The sequence below is a fragment of the Molothrus ater genome, chromosome 3, assembly GCF_012460135.2.
Source record: "Molothrus ater isolate BHLD 08-10-18 breed brown headed cowbird chromosome 3, BPBGC_Mater_1.1, whole genome shotgun sequence".
NCBI lineage: Eukaryota > Metazoa > Chordata > Aves > Passeriformes > Icteridae > Molothrus > Molothrus ater.
In genome coordinates this window covers 37,594,149-37,613,791 of record NC_050480.2, presented here as the reverse complement: position 1 = coordinate 37,613,791, position 19,643 = coordinate 37,594,149, and the positions used below count along the sequence as shown (strand labels likewise).

The window sequence follows — 19,643 nt, the reverse complement described above, 5'->3', positions numbered from 1 at the left end:
CTCCTCAAACTTAGGGCAAATTTGTTTGCAAACATATATAAAAAGAGAATTATGCAGAAAACAAATATTTTCTCAGAATTACTTAGTGTGTACTCTGAAAGTACTTCTACGTGAAGTCGACAGCAAAAGTCCAACTAAAGAAATCACTTCTCAATCCCAACAACCAACTGCAAACCAATTGTGCGAAAATATAGAAATTAATTACCCAGAAGAAAGGAATAGCTCCTAGCTGGAGGGGCAGTAGTCAAATTTTACAATTGTAAGGGGCACAATTTTAAAAACAATTTACATTGTAAGGGGCAGATCCAAAGCAAGTCTTAATATCTAGAGAACACATGTAGGTGTCTCAAGTCTTTGCAAACTGAATCAAGAGCCTGAAAAGATTGACAAAGTCCATAGGGAGCTGCTTATAGCAACTCAATTGAAAATGAGAAGTTCAGGCACATGTATGAACTCTACTCATCCAAAACCTAAAGGCCTTTATCCAGAGCTACAGAATGGCAGATGAAGTTCTGATCCACCCATGACAGCTAGGGAACTGTGAACCTATGGATATGCTATTCCACCAAACTGGGACATGTGCTAAACGAGCTGACCCTGTGGGTAGTATTTTCTAGATGAATCTGTGCCAGCCTGCACCATCCCTTATGGTGTGGTTCACTTAGGTTCAGCAAAGAATTCAGAACTCCTACCCAAAGTAGAAATTACAGATGAAGCAGTTACACAAGTCAAACAGCAGTTGAGAACTGTGGGTTCTAGTTCCAGCTTGCAAAATTGTACATGCATTTTTTTTTTTTTAATAGCATGGAACTATAGAACTGTTTAGGTTGGAAAGGACCTCTAAGATCGTGAAGTCAAACCATGATCTTAACCCCATCAAGTTCACCACTAAATTAAATCTCAAAGTGCCACATCTACAAGTTTTTTAAACAGCTTCAGGGTTGGTGACCCCACCACTGCCAGTCTATTTTGATGTTTGAGGACCCTGTCCATGAAGAAACTCTTCCTAATGCACAATCTAAACCTTCCCTGAGACAACCTGAGGACATTTCCTCTTGTTTTATTTCTTACTACTTGGGAGAAGTGACCAGCCCCCACCTTGCTACAGCCTCCGCTCAGGCAGTTCTAGAGAGCAAATGAGATCCCATTCAATTCTTTTTTTCTCCAGGCTAACCACATCCAGCTCCCTCAGCTGCAAAAAGACTTGTGTTCCAGACCTTCCCCAGTTTCATTGCCCTTCTCTGGACACACTCCAGCACCTCAATGTCCCTCTTACAATTGGAGGCCCAAAACTGGACCACAGGATTGGAAGTGTGGCCTCACCAGTGCTGAGTATAGAGGGACAATCACTTCCCCTCATCCTGCTGGCCACACTATTGCTGATACAGGCCAGGATACCATTGGCCTTCTTAGCCAACCCAATGCCAAACAAGCCACAAATAAAGCTGCAAGCAAAATAAACTAAAATAACTATTCATGTTGTGTTTTGGTGTTAGTACTACAGCTATGCATTAGATTTGCTCAAAGCATCCTTCCTCTATGGACTTCTCAGGGAATTTAAACCCTTTCTTGTCCCATGGGCCAGAAACACACCTGCTGATATTAAGACAGGTATTAGCATCCAGTAAAAACAGACATACAGATGCTACCGTAATTCTGCACAAGTCTAGCCCTGAATGTCCAAATATTCCTCAAACGTGGTATTTCCATGGTAATTATTTCCCAAAGGAATACAAATCTAACAAATGTATTGGAGCAAAGCATGATATGAATCCTTAACTCTATGAAAATTATGTTTCAGTGACACACCAACCTTCTGGTACTTTGTGAAAGTTCTAATTAATTGCCAAACAAAATGCTGATTGAGGGCTACAAAGCCCTTTCAGGTTATATCCATTTTACAGATATTTCTACTGAAGCACAGGAAGAATTTAATGTTTCCCTATTTTACTTGTCCATGAATTTTCTGTGAATTCAGAAGTCCTAACTCATATACACCCTGTTTTTCATTCAATAGAAAACTCATTTTCTTGAGTCATAATTGCCAAAAAATTAAAAAACTGAAAAGGGAAAACGAAAATATTGGATGTAATGTATCACCCTCTGACATGGGAAAATTTTCATTTTTCTTTTATCAAAAATTCAAGATGCTGAATTAATTAGACTATTTAAAAGTAAGTGCTAAGAGTGAATAGCTTCAATTTAATCAAAGCTGAATTAGTTCTATTTTGCAGACTTGTCCTGTTTTTTCAGCTAAGAAAAGAGATAGTAATTAGAAATTACCCAGCAATTATGATCAAAGTGTAGTGATTCCCTCAATGTGTTAGAAAATACCTTACAGAGTATTGATTACACATTAGAAGTTTACTATATAATCAGCTTAAACTCACATGGTTTTTATTGAAGATACTAAAGCAACAAATGCTCTAATACAGGTGTATCTTGGTAACTCCCAATTTCTGTGCTTCAGAGTTCCAGGGAATTTTTTGTAGCTTTATATGCAATAATGGTCATTGAAAAAAAAATGAGATTGATCAATGCAAAAAAAGGTGAGACAACAGATGATAAGGTTGAGGATCACTTTCCTGCTTACTCAATTACAACACAAAAAATTACTTCGTGAGACTTTTACTTTCAAGATGAGAGTCTTGACAAAAAAACTTGAGACATTTTTGAAAAATAGCATTAGAAGTCCATCAGCGGATGTCATCAATGAGAAATGTTTTGATGTTCTTAAAAACATTGAAGAATATTTGTTAAATAAATATCCTTAGAACTGTAATTCACAGAAAGCCTGTTGAAATAATATCATGAATCACAGTTGGGAATGACAAAAATATATTTTGCTTCTCAGCAGTATGGCAATAACATTTTTGGAGTGCAATCAATCTGTCTTCATCTGCTTAAAAATGTGATTTACTGGCAGATGCCATTTTGGGAAAATCACAATATTTTTCATTAAATGTTGATGAATCAGAACATCCTGGATCCTCTTGTACTGAAGGTATATATTAAAAAAACCCCAGAAAATGTATCAAAACTAGTTTCTTCACTTAGATCCGTGTTGTCATGGTGGCCCATTACAACACTTTGAAGTGTGTATCCTTAAAGCCACATTAGAATCTTTGCTCTCAAATTACAGAAATTATACCTGATGGATTTCAAAGAAAGCTTAGAAATAATGAAAATCTTGCAAAATATGCAAAGTAATAGGAAGAATAAATGTCAAAATGAAACATAAGAACAATGTGAAAACTGTAGAATACAGTTTGTTACTACTATATAAACATGGTTTATTTTATCAATAATCTTACAGCACTGAATGTTTTTTTATGAAAATTTCAACCATGAATCAACTAATCCTCTAGGAATCCCCATTTTCAGTTTAAAAGGAAAGAAAAAAAGAAAAGCTAAAGCTAGTAGCACTGGAACTCTGAGAAAAGTTGTCTGAGAATAGTCTAAAATCTCAGAGTTCAAAGGAGAAATCAAGAGAGCCTCAAATGCATTACTTTGTAAATATTGATGTTCAAGACATCTGGGTTTTTTGTTTGTGGATTTTCTTATTCTGAAAGATTGAGATATCTGAACACAGAATTGGCAAGATACAAAGTATTTTAGAAGAAGACTGACTTTTGAAAGGACTTTTGTATTTCCCATAGGAAGAAGCGTACAGTTGAAATCTGGGCAAACAATTTTTCTTTAGAGCATATTCAATAACATTAAAGGATAATTGCTGCTTCCCACTAATAACTATGAACCACTTGGAGGAGCATCACTGCCTCTGGAATACACAGGCAGTTCTGAAAATACTTGAACTCCAACACAGGGAGGACTTGGACCTCTAGGCACAGTCTTTTGCTTTTCCCATTTAACACTTAGATCCTGCTTCTTCCTTTTAGAGTCTGTGCAATATTACTGCATTTTGTAAAATAGAGTTCTCCAAAGTATGTGAAGTACCTTTCAGACAAGAGAATATTTTTTCCCAAGTGAAGTTCAGGTGCTGTAAAGCATGCAGTATAATTCTGCTTTCTTGCTTCACACTTGGTTAAATGCTACAATACAGCTGCATCAGGTATTCTCAGTCATACCTCTAAAATTTTATTTTCAAGGACTGGCTACATAGGTAGAGACTGTCCAAAGTTTACACAAGCTTTAAGTTATTGATAGTGTCAAGGCAATTTTATTGCAGCCAAGAGAAACTTCAGGCTGCCCTACTTCCACTGTTTACCTCACAGTGACTGTAACAAGTCACAGATGAAATTACCATGCTGGAGAGGTACCTTCCACAGTGCAGTGGCAATCCACCCTCCTCTCTTTGAGGCCTGTAAACCCCAATAACATTTTGTTTTTTCTAACTTTACTTTATATGCAGAACTGCTCTTGCTCCATATAATATGAACTGATAACATGAAAATAGCTGTTAAACTAAATACATGAAATTTTCATTTACCAGTCAGGTAAATCAAACAGGAGAATTTTGCTGTTCCTAAAAGTCTAATCCTTTTAATGAATTTGTTTCTATTTCAGATACCATTCTGACATAAATGCACCCTAATAGCATATTCCTGGCCCTGAAGGCTCCTTTTTCTCTCCTTTTTTCTCTTTTATTTTTTTCTTCTGTCTGCTTTCATAAAATAACAAGCTTACTGTATTTGTTTTTAAATTGTATTTACTCCAGATAATTCACAGATTTATAAAAGACAGCTTAGAAAATAGGATACATAAAAGATAGGGATTTGTGATGCAAAAGAATATTTCCATTTGAGTCTATACAGGATTTTCTTTCCCTCTTCACAAGTTTTAAATGAGTTTTATAAGAGTACATTTACCTTACACATATAACTACAGTGCCATTACAGAGTATATAATAAGACTTAATAAGCACTATCATGACAGCTTTAGTTTTTTATCTTATATAGTAGCAAATTTATATAATAATCCCTATTTTGGGAAGCTTGCTTGAGACTGTTAGTCTCCTCCCAGTCTCTAGAAAACAGACAAACAGCTCCTGTGTCACAGCACTGTTCCTCTTCCTCAATCACTGGAATATACTCATGTTCCCTTCTCTTGCTCTCCTGCCAGCCTTATGGCTCTGGCTAAGAGTTTCAGCAGAAAGCTTCAACCCTGTTTCAGAGCACACTCTGGCTAGATGGTGAGGGTGCTCTCCCTGTCTCCATCAACAAAGACATGAGTGGTGGTAGCATCACCAGCAGAATTCTGCTCTTTCATGTCTTAATGCTCTGCAACAGGGCACTCGGGAACCCAACGGAAAAGAAACATCTACTGAGAGTCAGGCCCTCAGTTCCAGAGAGGGCACAAATTCAGACACACCAAATACGCTTTGGGCACCAAAAAGTCCCTTGCTCACTAACAAGACTCTTCAGAAGTTAATGGAACCCTCTCCTCTGGCTTTCACACAGACTGTCTCAGGAGGTTCAGATCTTCCCCCAGCATTTATAACTTAGATTACATTGGTTTATTTTAAACCTGTATCTTGTGACTCAGATAGGTGAGCACATTTTATATGCTTTCAATGATTAAAACTACTCATTTGTTTTTCATCAATGCTCTCCATTTTTATAATTTACAAAAATTACCAATAGCAATAACACACGTGTTCTATTAAATAAGGAATATACTCTTTTTATGACATTTCTGAGCCTCCACCTAAGGTATGGAAACTTTTTGTATCTAAAGAATTTTGGCTTGGAAGTTTCAGAGCTTCATATCACACACACTGAGAGTGGTATTCACAGATGCTGAATTTGAGAAAGAGCTCCTTTCATCAGATAGATACTGATCTAGTGAGGTGGCAATGACTAAAACATGACTTCTTCCAGTTAACTTAATTCTGGACAAACTTCCACAATGTCTGACTTAATAGACTGCAAATCAAACAAGTGCAGGAAGATGCACCACAGTTCTTACTTTCACAAGCTACACAGAAAAGAAGAAAGAAGAACACTTCACTTACCACATCTTTCACCTGTAAAAATAAACAGTGAAGAAAATAGTCCAGATCAGTCTCTGCAATTTCCTTATAACTGGGAGCAAACACCTGCACCTCAGCTGCCTATTAGCTTATGTGAGATAGAAAGAGGAGGAAAGAACCCTGTATTTTCTGCCAACCACCAGGGAAGGAGGAATGAAACATAATCTTTTTGTGGAAGGAGAAGACAGAGGTATTCCCTATCATCCTCAGATGAGTACCCAAGAAGTTGAACAGTTTCACATGGTCGGCTTTGCAATTGGCATCTATTTCATTCCTAGTAATGCTAAAGTTTCAAAATTTTTATTTCTAAAAAAAGTAATGATTTAATAAAATCATCTAATTTTCAACTATTACTTTTAATTTATTTTTGGGCCTTAGTTCTTTAATGTCAAATATAATGATTTAGTGTAGTTTTACATAGGCACAAATGCACAGAGTACAGATCTCATACAAATACGTTGAAAATATGTTTCATTTTGCTCACAATACAATCAGAACTGAAGATATATTTAGATTGCGTTTAATGCCTTGCCAAGCTATGTACCTGGCTACACATGAGCTTTCCCTATTATTCATCTGAAATCACTGTAGAAAAGCCCAGTCAAGAGAATTTATGAGCTACTTCAGGCAGAAATTTGGAAAAAAACATGTGTGGTATATTCATTAATCAATGAGAGTCATTTTTACGGTCTTGTTTTGTGCCAGATACTGAAATTAGATCTGTTAGGGGGAAATCTTCCAATTCAAAAGGAGCCCTACTGAAACTGCTTGAGTTCAGCCAACAGATTTCACTCATAACCTTTCATCCCACAGCTTCTGGAAAGCCACAACTGTCATCAGAAATAACTTGCATTTGTGAAATTCCATGTTACTGAATGTTTCACACTAAGTAAAGTCAGAGACGTACACGTATTTAAAGAGATCTAAAACACAAATTTCATTTGTGCCTTCAAGTCAGTCTCTGGACAGGCATTTTTCAATCTGATTTGAATCTTATACATGCTAAAGAGTGAGTATAAGGTATTATATTCTGTGGTAATGCAAACAGAAAGTATAATAAGAAGGAGTCCTGCAGAGAACTATTAAAATGCCATGAATTTAATGAAAGCCCTCCTTTGAAAGCTTGTGAGGAATTAATTTCTTTTCATCTATGTGGCCACAAGTCAATAACAGGAATTTTTAAGTCAGTAACTTTTTAGATAATTGAAAATAAGTACAGATAGATTTACTTGCAAGAAATATTTAAAAAATTAATTTGGCAAAAGCAATATACATCATGTTGATTTCAGCTGATGACTGTGGTGTAAATGTACTCACAGTATATAGAACGCATAGTATCAGTCATTAAAGACTGAAACTGGCGGGATCTGCACTACAAAGAAAACACATACTTAACTGTAGATATAAATTAGTTCTAAATATCTCTATAATGAAGCCTGCTAAGCGTGCAGCAATATCTTCAAACTTCACTGTTTTGCTCAATATCATCTAACTTGAAAATCTTCTATGACATGGAGTTTTCTTGACCCTCAAATTAATTAGTTTGATCTCTACTTTTATTTTTAATCTTTCCTAAACCTTCTGGTAGCAGCAAATTGCTTGTGGAGAGCACAGAATTGAATAAAACAGCTGGACTAAACTAATGTGTTGGAGGGAGGAAAAAAGCTTTGCAATTTATTAATGTATTCAAAAGACTGTAACAAAGTTTACAATTTAATTATTGGAAGATTATAGAACTGCTTCACTGCTTCTGTACTGTGTTAAATAAACTGTACGTGCAAGGAGTAATAAATGAAATTGTTAATTTCAGTGCATCCTTAGGGAATAGTAAGAGGGGGAGTTTACATTATTTAGAGCTCCAAATGGATTTGAGTTTATATACAGTAATAAATCTTAACTACATTGTTAATTAACCCTGCCTCAAGCCCCTTTTTGCCTTAGGAGTTGAAAGACACAGTGTCTGTTAGCATAACTCACCATTCATGTGCTTAAAGATGTTTAGGACTGGGAGAATTTGCCGATAATAGGGCACCAAGGCCTCCCCCACCATTTCAGCTGACACCACCAGGTGCTGGATGACTTTCAGTGTGGTGCAGAGGACCTGTCGGTTACGAAGGTTCAGTGCATCTGTGATGCAAAAAGAACAACAGGCAGAAAGCAGAATTAATTTCTAAAATGTAAAGGGAGGGGGAGGAGTCCTCCAATGGACAAATTTAATTAAACTATACTCTGTTGGGAATTGTAAGTGGGCCTTTATTAGCCCAGCTTAGAAAGATCCCAAAGATGGATTGCAGTCCTGATGTTATAAAACACAGCCTTGTCTGATTGTTATTTGTTCCCACAATTTGTGCTGACTCTTCAGTAACCCAAAGAATGCAGCTCATTATTCCCTCATGCTGCCTGTATAATACTGGCGTGGTCCAAACAAATGAAAAATAAATGTTCAGTAAGTACCACTTGGGGCCAATGGAACTATACAACTGCAAGACAACCTGCAAAGGTTGACAACAGATGCATTCTAGTGCAACAATTGGTGTTTGTATGTTTGTACTCATTTATTTAACAATCATTTTATTCATTCAACTGACAATTCCTACTATTCTGAGAATCAGTACAATGAAGCAAATGTTTATAGAAAAAAACCCCAACAAACAAACCTTGTAGGCTTTTTCAAAAGAAAAATATTCTAGGGGGAAAAAAAGGTTTTGTCTAGCCTACTTAGATGTTTCTCTTAGCTTTCAGTGTCATGCTTCTAATCTTATGACACTAAGACATTTCATTAAAACCTCTTGTTTCTTCTCTTTTAATTTTACTAAAAGCAAGTGCTTTGCATTCTTTCTTGTAACTAAAATGATTCACGCTTGAAATAAGTTGGTTTTTTTTTCTTGCAAAATCCACGTATTTATAAAAGCATTTCTGAAATTATGCAGCTGGATAAATTTGTCAGCAGTTGTCAGATTTGGTATGGTCTTATATATTGGTCTAATACTACAGTGTTCTGCCCCATTACATAGACTTGTACATCATTGCATTGGGACAGAACTGAAAAAGATAGTTCATATTCATTACTATGTTTTACAAAAAGAGACACTTAAATATATGATTTGAGACACCATAACAAAGTTTAAGCATTTAGAAAAATATTGTAGCAAAGAACAAAAAAATTTAAAGAGGAGTTATTAGTAACTTTTTCAAGAACTGCCTTTTCAAGTGGAAATATTAGGATCAAAGATATCTCTACTTATTGCAGACGTGTTGGAACTAGATGATCTTTAAAGCCCCCTTGCAAATCAAACCATGATTCTATGATTCTACAATTCTACGATTCAGTATTTCCTGTGCTGAGTTTTATAAGAGCACAGGAATACCATTTCATAGGGAATGAAGTAGTATTTTCACAAAGGAGCAATGTCAGTTTTTCCATCTCTTTAAGCAAATGTGTTGTGCCCCACCTGCTTCTGCTGCTTATTACATGCCCGCTGAGTGTTAAAAATCAGAGCTAGATCTCCAAACCAAGGGCAGGGCAGATTGGTTGTGTGAATGGACAGAGACAATTCTAAAAATCAACCAGTAAATAATCTCCTCTCATGCCTCTTGGCATGCTTGTGAACAACATACTGAACCTACTGTTAGAAAAAAGAAAGTCCAAGGTATAAAGGTACTATTCAACAACTTCATCCATGTTAAAGGAGTACTGTTAATTGAATATACAGACTGAATTCCATATTGCTTATTTTCTGCAATAGTCCCTGCTGTAGTCACCAGGCTGCTCTTAATTTCACATTGTCTCTGAGGAAAATAATGTGTGGACAGGAAGCCCAACAATGCAGCATGCTCACGTTAAGTTCCAGCAAAGAGGCTGGCTATTCCAAATTATGCTTTTGTGGATGGATGTTCTAAGGCTTCTTTAGCAAAGAGAGACACCCAGATACAATTTTAAACATTGGGACCAAGTCTCAGGTAGGAAAATACTCTGTTAGAGAGTAACAGGCATTATTCAGTTTCATGTAAGAGTGGTTGGAAGAGCAAGTTTTGAGGTTCCATCGTATAGATTTATTCACTACTAACTTGTCATACACATAAATAATAGCTAACTGAACTAATAGGGAAATTATCACTAACACTGGCAAATTTCAGTGCAACAGTTATGTCATGCATACAAGCATGAATGAATATTTATATACAATTTAATTAATTATTACAAATTAGTAAAATTAATTATTATTACACACAAAATTAATTAAGAGATATAAAAATTAATCATTGACAGAAATCACCGCTTCTTAATTTTTAACAAATTGTACCCACTCCCAGGAATAGTACTTCTGGACTGTAGAAGCTGTCCCAGACTATAAGAAACCTTATTTCTAGGCATGCAGAGTATGTCATGTAAGTGGAAATGGCTATCCAAATACTCCTAGGAAGAACTTTTGGATGGATCCCATCTGATGCTCTAGACTTGTCTCTGTCCAAGTGTAACAGCAGGTACCTGACCATTTCTCGTTGGATTATGGTGGTTTCATCCTGCTCCCCATCCCTATCTACAGCTCAGGGGTATACAGGGTATTCTGAGAATAAATGGTTTTACAACTAAAGATGGAGGCAAAGGATGCATTAAGTACCTCAGCCTTTTCCTCATCCTTTGTCTTATACTTCCCCCTACAAACACTAAAAGACTGGAGATAGATTCTCCTTAGCCCTTCTTTTGCTTCTGATATAGTTAGAGAAATATTTTTAATTATATTTTATGGCAGTAGCCAAATTAAATTTTACTTGGACTTTGGAACTTCTAATTTTCTCCCTGCATAACATTAAGAAAACCTTCTAGTCTTCCTGAATCGCTGGTCCTTTCTTCCAACGGTCATAAACTCTCTTTTATCCCCTGAATTCCAGACAAGTTTCTCTGTTCAGTCAGGCCCATGTGTCTTTCAGCACATGGGAGCAATTTGCTCCTGAACCTTTAAGATTTTCTCCTTGAAGAACATCCAGCCTTCCTGGACCCCACAGCCCTTCAGGACTGCCTCCCTGGCAGGGTCTCTGTCAAATGTACTCCTGAACAGGCCAAAGTCTGCCCTCTGTAAGTCTAAGGCTGCAGTTCTGCTGACCTATCTCCTTACTTCTCTGATAATTGAAAAGTCTATCATTACATGAGCACTGTGCCCAAAAGGCCTTCAGCCACTACATCACCCACATAGTAGTCAACCAGTCCCTGGCTTGATTATATTAGGCACTTTATAAACATTCAATTAGGGGCAGTCCCTGCCCCAAAGATACATCACTTTCAAATACCTGTTTATCTTTTTAAAATCTGGTAATTATTTATGTGTACTACCATCACTACAAACCATTCTCCCACATGAATAAAAGGAAGAAAACACTAATGCAGTATATGAAACAAGTGTATTCCAATACATTGGAAAATATCAGTGGCATCCAGAGGTTAAGAGAAATTGAAGAAAGTACTAGTATCCCTACACAGGAATAAAGCAGACCATTTAGGAAATTGGTACACTACAGCTACATAGCCCAAATGAAGGAAAGATGCATAATATTCAAAGTATTCCAATTTAGAAAACATTCTAGGCTGTTGCCTCTTGGCCTAGAAGTCTGCTGAATCTGTTATTGTGAAGACATGGATCTTCACACGAACTGCAAAGTGCACAACTGGTTTGCTTCTCAGTTAAAGAAAGATCCCTTTCTGCTCCCTAAAGGATTTTGAGGGGGCTTTCCTGCCTCATCAGTATGTACTTTTCCTTGGTCTTTTAGACTACTGTAACATTCTCTTGCTAAGCAACAAAACACTCCAACCCAATAAATTGACTCTGTTGCTTGCAAGTTTTGATGTTTTTTGCTTTAATGGTATGAACTGGAAGATTTTGCTTCTGATTTAGGATACACTTTTCCAAGAATCCTCCAGCTTAAATAATACCTCAATTGAAGTATATAATGAAGTATTCTTCATTTGAACATACATTATTTTTACTGCTATAGCTTTTCCAAACAAATATTTTCTGAAGTTCACAATAATATTCTTAAATAAAAGAAAATTTTACAATGATAGCAGCTTAATGTCTGATTTAAAAGCTCAGTATCTGAGTTTGTTCTATTTCTACCATTCAAAGCCAGAGATAGTTATGAAACTTGAAAGCATATTTAAAACATCATAGTGCTGTTTATTAAAGCTTATTAGCAGTGAGACAATATAAGATACCAATTCACTGACTTCAGTGAAGACTTCAATTCTGTCTAGCCTCTGTTCTAGGTCAGCCTTTACAAGGCATCAATGTTAAGTCACTGTATTGTTAATTTCAGATAAATTTTATTGGCAATTCATGTAAACTGATGTAAATTTAGTGTTTCTTTTGTTAATTTCCATTAAGAGCAGAAACTTTCCTTAAGATATATGCCACTTGTTTGCTTATCCAGATTTAGCTAGATGTTTACATATAAAACAATAGAAATAATTATTTTTAAACATTCAAATCTTTTCCTTGAGTAACGCTTCTTATCTCTTAAAGACCTAGAAATTATATAAGTTGATATCTTTTCTTTCTATGTGGCAGTTTGGAAAATCCTATCTCAGTCCCAGACAGTGTCTATAACAGAAGCCACAGCTCTCCTCTGATAGATGAGATTGATAGATTCTATAAGCCAGGAAACAAGACAGCATTTCTCCCAATACACAGTGGATCTTTTTCATGACACAATATAGTTCCACAGAAGAGATCAAATCAGAACATGCTCTCCCAGATAGCACATTGATATCCTGAGCTTTATAGAATCAAATCAGTTTGCCTAAACTTCTGTCTCTTCTTTAACTATTAACTATAGATTTTGCTCGTTATATTAAAAGTTATGTTGATAATGTAATTTTTCTCTTCAACTTCTTTTTGAAATACACTTGTGAATCTATGCTTAGAATTGCACCAACATTTTCCATTTTCTATTTAGATCTTGCAACCAAACATTAAAAACAATTTATTTTGCATTCATATCTCTCATTCAATTGGTAAATGAGGCAACAGTTTAAGACAATTCTTTGCCTGAAGCAGAACAAGATACATAGAGTATCCTGTGAGGTAAAAAGCACTCAGGATAAAAATGCTTGACTGTTGTGATCTACTTAATCTTGTTGAGCAAGGTCTTATTTTAAATTCACAGAGTCAGGTTTGAAGAAATCCTAACATGAGGTGTTCTCAAAATACAATTGATTAAAGTGATACATACTTCTCTTTCAAAATTTTGTTCAAAATCTTCAAAGTGCATAATACTTAACTACCTGTAGTTATATAATAGTACTATGCTAAACTTACAGAACAGTAATGAAGACTGTTACAAAACACAGCATTTCAATCAAGAGTGAATAAAAACCAGAATAAGAACCTTGTGTTCTGTACTTTTTAGAAGTCCAGTAAGAGCCTGATCCAAATAACAATACAGATGTACACGAATTACTTTCTGTACAACTGAAAGAGTGATGTGTTACAGTGAAACAATGGGGAAGATAAATAGGGGCATGAAAACCTTATGCCAGTTTTGTCATCAAAGACCTTTTTTTGTAAAGCCATAGTCTAAGGGACAGAAAATGCTAAGATCCATAGTGAAACACTGATTTTTTCAAAAAACATGATATAGCAGAATGTGGAAGAAAAAGTCAGTCAGTGGCTTCTTTCAGCTTTAGTTGTGCTTCTAATTGTAGCATTTTACTAGATCAGCTCCTATAAAGCTTGAATTCTATTAACATTTGTGGGCCCAGTTTAATTATATAGTACAAAGAACACTTAGAAGAGAGTCCCAAAAACCTGCTCATTGACTATGCCAGTGTAGAGTTTCTATCCATTCCTAGGTGTACATTCTTTCTTCTGTGCTAAGATACTGAAATTGCTCCGAATATCCACCCTCCTGATGAAAACAGGTCTGCTATCACTGAAATGTGATGCCATTTAGAAAAAAGGTCTGCAGAATCAAAGAAGTACAGACATCTGTACTGCAAATCCTAATCTAGCATTCTAAATGTTCTCTAGATCATTGAAGAAGAAGAAGAATGCGGACAAGAAAAATCTGACAAAACAGTTTTCTTAGATTCTCAAAAGGAATTTAATAAGTTCCCTCACTGAACCTCCAAGACTTCCACAGAAATAAATACTGACTTAGAGTTAGAAACTGTGGGCAGAGGAAGAATATCACTAGTAAGGCCTTGCAGGAATCTGTGCTGAATTTCATGCTTTTCACTAGATCCAAATGTGATTTGGAACAGTTTTCACTGATGATAACAAAGATTTCTGATGATATCAAGTTATTCCAAAGACAAGGACTGACTCTGAAGAACTGTACAGAAAAACTGGGTGATAAAATTGCAGATGAAATTCATTACTAATAAATGCTAAATATAATACATTTATGAATTCAGGAATAAATAGCTTTAACTCCAACTTTAAAAGTCAGAGATGTTAATTACAGATTTCACTTTGCAAACATGGATGAGATTTATCTTTATTGAATAGGGAACACAGATTCTCCTCACAGAAAAGAGTAAAGAGAATAATAAAGGAGCTACTTCCTAAAGCAGTTGAAAATACCTGAAATGACCAGTTTTGGGCAGAAGAATCTAACATAAACCTAATTGCAACTACTTGTACTGGCTGATGAAACCTGCAGGGGAAATGTTTTAGTATTTGAATATCAGAACAATTTAAAAAAATCAGAGACCTTTGATTTCTTTAAAAGCATTTTAAGTCTATAAAAGCATACTTGTTTGCTTTCGTCTTTAAGTCTGTGACCTTAATAACCAGGACTGGTTCTCAAGAACCACAGTCAGCCAGGAGGAAAATTACATTAGTGTTTTAACTTACTTTCTGCAGGTGAGAGAGATCAACTTATATGATTTGCAGAAATAAAATTACAACAGACCAGAAAACCATATTTATTCCATAAAAATATTGCAGAACTTTGTGAAAGGAAGTATTTAACAGTCATTAAGTACTCCTAAATACTGTGAATATGTGAGAACTATGACTATGCTTGGAACAACTGCTAGCAACACATTCAACTTTACATATCTAAATGCAAAAGTGACAATGATTTGACATTAAATAGGAATTAACTACACTGTAGTCCAAGACAACATTTTTCATGCAAATAGAATGAACAATAAGAAAATGGAAATCAAGTGCAAACAGAATGTGAACAATAAGAAAAGAGAAATCAGTTTTATTTGGAATTTTATTAAACATTAAAAAGGACTCTGTAGGTGACAGTGAGAGAGGAGTGCTCTATTCATTTCTCTAAATCTGACTCACAAAAACATCTATTACCTTAATTAAATATTTTTAACGAAGTATCCTTGATTTACTGTATCACAGGTATCCTTGATTTACTGTATCACAGAAGTTATGTTTAACAGCATGGTAAAAGTCCCAAGAAGGAAAACTTCAGTCTTCCTTCAGATGGAGATTATTCTTTCTGGACTCAATCAAAGGAACTGGTCTGCTGACTGGAATTGTGTAGAAACAATACTTTCTTCTAAGTTACAAGTGCAAAGATGAGAGCTTTTCTAGCTTTTAGGCCTAAGCTGAGATTGTCTACATATCTGTTTTAGGATTCACAGCACAGAACAGAGAAGATTCTGGCAAGTGGGTGATCCAAGATACTTAAGTGTTTGATTTCACATTATTATCTTCATTAGCAAAGCTATATTAAGATCTTCCTATTGATAATTTCTAGCCATTCAATCCAATGTCTGTGCTATGGTGTACTGTTCCTTCATATGTGGGAGTGCATTTATAAATTAGACTATTGAAATGATCTGACTTTAAAAGTAATGCCACTTTAAAAATATTTTTGATTTATTTTACAGTTGGGTTCTTTGGCTATGTTTTTTTTGTTGTTGTTGTTTTTACATATCTAGATGAAAGTATCACCAAGTTGCTCCATAAACAATTGCATTAGCAAAAGTCAGAGTGTGGGAGCTGGAACAATTGGTGACTTTATGCATGCAGGGGTTGAAAACTCCTACAACTACATTGCCAGCAAAGCAAATGTGAATGCCAGCATGCTTGCTGCCTTTGAAAGCAGAGGAGGTGCTTCCATGCACTGTGTTGCATGTCCCTGATGTTCCTCACAGAAACAATAGACAAAGGTGCAGAAACTTCTGGCTCCCTCAAGTGTTTATTTCTGCACGTGTGTCTCATGCAGAGAACATTGAGGAACCCTGAAGTCAGGAATCTGAGAGTTACAAAAGCCAGCAAAAGGACTTAAGGATTTTCTGATCCAATCATTATGGGAAACGTAATATTAAAAGTAATAATTTTTCCCAAAAATGAACATCAAAAGGAATTTTACACTCCCATAATGACCACAGATAAAAACATAGAAAGGCTAGACAGACTCCTCTGTTTCCTAAAAATAAAGGAACTCTAATGTAAACTACAGACATCTTTGCTACCCCAGGGGGCTGTGCCTGGGTTCTGTTCAGCTTTCTACCACCAATGCAATCTGCAATGTGGGGCAAAATTGGCCTCCTTCTTCTGCTTTTTTACCTGTCTGTAATATGAAAATAGCAATATGGATCATCCTGGCAAAGAAGATATGTGGCTGTTTATTGTGCATCAGAACTTTCATGATACTGCTGCAAAGTACTTTGCTATTTGCCGTATATCTCAATTTAATATCTTTGCTGAAGTTGAAATAACTCAGACAATGGGTTTGCCCATATCTTATGTGAAAGGGAGGAAAAAGTCCTATATCTTAAGTAATCCCATTTTCTGTGTTTGTGCTATATTTATTTTTAGTTGGATTCCTCACAAGTTTGACATAAACAGGTAATTTGTTTCTTCTGAGTTTTATGTCATGCAATGACTGGATTTATAAACTATTTTATAATGTTTTTCCAGTGCATGATACAATATATTCTGAATTTATATTTTGAGAAATCAAAATATATTTTGAACATTCTTCTCCCTGAGAAATTAATGCCTCCAGCCTGAGGGATTTTTTCTTCCTCTGAATTTCCAGTAAAAATATTCCTTCTCGCAAAAAAGTTCCTTCCAGTGTGACAAACAAAAAAAGGAATTATTTTTTAACTAAATGCATTCTTCTTTATTATTTTAATCGTATTTCAAGTATTTTAGAAGAGAATCTATGCCTGTTCATTTCAATTGCCTGTCGTTTTTAAGTCACTGCTTGTTTAACAAGAAAAAAAATTGAAAGGATTTGGGCTTAGAATAACCCACTGATTGATTAAATAATATTATTTTCATTTTTAATGATATAGTATTCAAATGTGTGATCTTTAAGCAAGGATGGCTGTAAGACAAATTCCTCCCTAAATCATTAAAATATAATACAGAATTCTAAGATTTCATTTAAATGCTTTAGAGAATATTTAGGTCTTTACTAACATATTCCTTTGATGACCATGCCAGAGAAAACTGCTTTTAAAAGCATTCTATCTGTAGAGTTGTTTTTCTGACCTTCTTTTAGCCTTTTCCCCTAGATCATATATATTAACTTTCCTAACAATCAATTGATTCACTCTTTCACAGTAGAAATATGGTAGTGGTCTAGAAGAAGACTGGTTAATCAGAAATAACTCACCCAGTGGGACACTCTAGAGACAGTAATCTGTGTAAAACATAGCTGAGTTTATTGTGGATGCTGCTGAGTCACAGAAATGTATAGCTACGACTACACTGCTGTATTACACAGTCATAGCAAATTAAAAAACCCTTAAAAGTACACATTTTCAGACTCCTGGAGATGGTGGTGTCTTCTTTTACTATTAGTATGGCTTTAATTATGAAGAAGCCTTTATTATTGATAACACTTAGACTCTTCAAATATTAAAACTGATAGAAAGGCATTTTTAAAATAAAAAATAAGCACTTTAGAATAAAAAAAGCAGAAACAACAACTAAATTTAGCTAGCAGATTCTTGAATGTATTCCAGCACCATAAATTATGACTTAACACTACAAATCAAACCCACAAAAATATCCTTAACTAGAAAACTCTTTCTAATTCTAAATGCTGTGCAACTGCTAAAGCTTCCAGGTAATTAAATCTAAGCTAGATTCTGTTCTCAGAAAGATTTTTAAATCCCAACTGAGGAGATGCTGTCATAAACCTGCAGTCTTTTCCAAAGAAATTATATCAATTCTCTCTTCACGTGTTTCCCCTTCAGAGTGAAAAAACGGTAACATTGTTTTCATAACCTTTCTCAAGTGTCACAGAGTAAACATTCTGAATATTGTATATTCCTCTTGACATTTTCGAAACTACGGTAAGATAGAGACAGTGACATCTACAATCAATCTTTTTAAAGTTGAGAAAAAAATTGAATGAAAAAAACATAATTCTGACCCTTCCCACACTATTATTTCAGTATTATCAGGCTCCAAACTACATTCACCTCCTGTTTTACAAAACTGTATTGAAAGCTGAACTGTCTCATGGACAGGAAAAAGAACAGCAATGATTAATTAAAGATTAATGATTAATCATAAAAAAGAAGCCAAGTTTAACAAATATGAGCATATATTCATATAAGTGTAGCATGCAGATTTAAGAATCACCATATCTAACTAGAGAAGGATGATGGTTCAGTATAATATCTCTTCAAGGTACTAACCTAAAGAAAGGAAAGGACAAAACAATATATCTGAAAGACTAGGCGGTTCAAGAAAATAAATTTTAGTGATAATACACCTGAAGATTAGGGGTATTAAATTTGTGTTAAAATAATTTATTGCTTTTCACATTTTTTTTCTACAAAAAACTGTGTTTAACTATATAAAACCTTCAAAGTAATGTTTTTAAAATGCCACCTGTTGATTTCTCCAGTCATTTTAGATGAACTGGTCTGTACAGTAGTGGATTTACATTGTAAATATAGAAAATCACCTAAGGAAATGTCACTTCACTTTTCCAAAGACCAAGTGCAACCCTGTAATAAGAGAAACATCAACCAGAGAGTCTATTCTGAAATACTGCACATATCAGGTGATTGAAGGCATAACCTTTCTGGCCTTATATCTTAAAATTTACTGACTTTTGCAATAATTTTCATGTGATGTTCAGGCTGTCATGTTTTACAGCTTAATTAGCAACTTTTCCAAAATTTACATAATATAAATACAATTTATGGATTTTTCTCCTACATGTTCACTTACTTTTTATTGGGATAATGAGCTGAGGAACAACAGGAAGAATCTTGCTTCCACCATGCTCCAGCAGGTCATGGACTCCTTGACGAGCAAAAAACTCATATGGAAATTCTGTTTCACAAAGCCCATCAAAGAACAAAGGCAGAAAGTAATGATAGTCCAGATCTTCAATCTCTACCTGAAAATACAAAATAAATAAACAGATAAATCAAATTTTTCAGTACTAATACAATGTGATCAGGCCAACAGATAATTCATGGCACTTACACAGGCATGTTTAGTAAATAATAATTCATTTTTTTATCACTGAAGTATATATTGAATCACAAGTATGGTTTATCACAAGATTTTAAAATACAGAAATATTAGAACTAAAGAAGAGGATAAAAATTAATATACTTCCATATATTTTCTATTTTTGATAAGTCAGTACAGATTCTTATATTCTTGCTTACACACTTTGCAAGTTACCTACAGGAATCAAACCA

At 35.0% G+C, this 19,643-nt stretch overlaps 1 protein-coding gene across 2 annotated transcripts in view; it reads right to left on the bottom strand.

Moving 5' to 3' along the window:
• Window positions 1-19,643, bottom strand: part of PACRG (parkin coregulated) — a 212,281-nt gene that overhangs the window by 85,536 nt on the left and 107,102 nt on the right. For both annotated transcript variants that reach the window (XM_054514326.1, XM_036380348.2), the window contains exons 4-5: window positions 19,162-19,333; window positions 7,970-8,119 (exon numbers count right to left, since the gene is read on the bottom strand). In XM_054514326.1, the coding sequence (XP_054370301.1) occupies window positions 7,970-8,119; window positions 19,162-19,333 (322 nt within the window). The remainder of the gene's footprint in view (window positions 1-7,969; window positions 8,120-19,161; window positions 19,334-19,643) is intronic.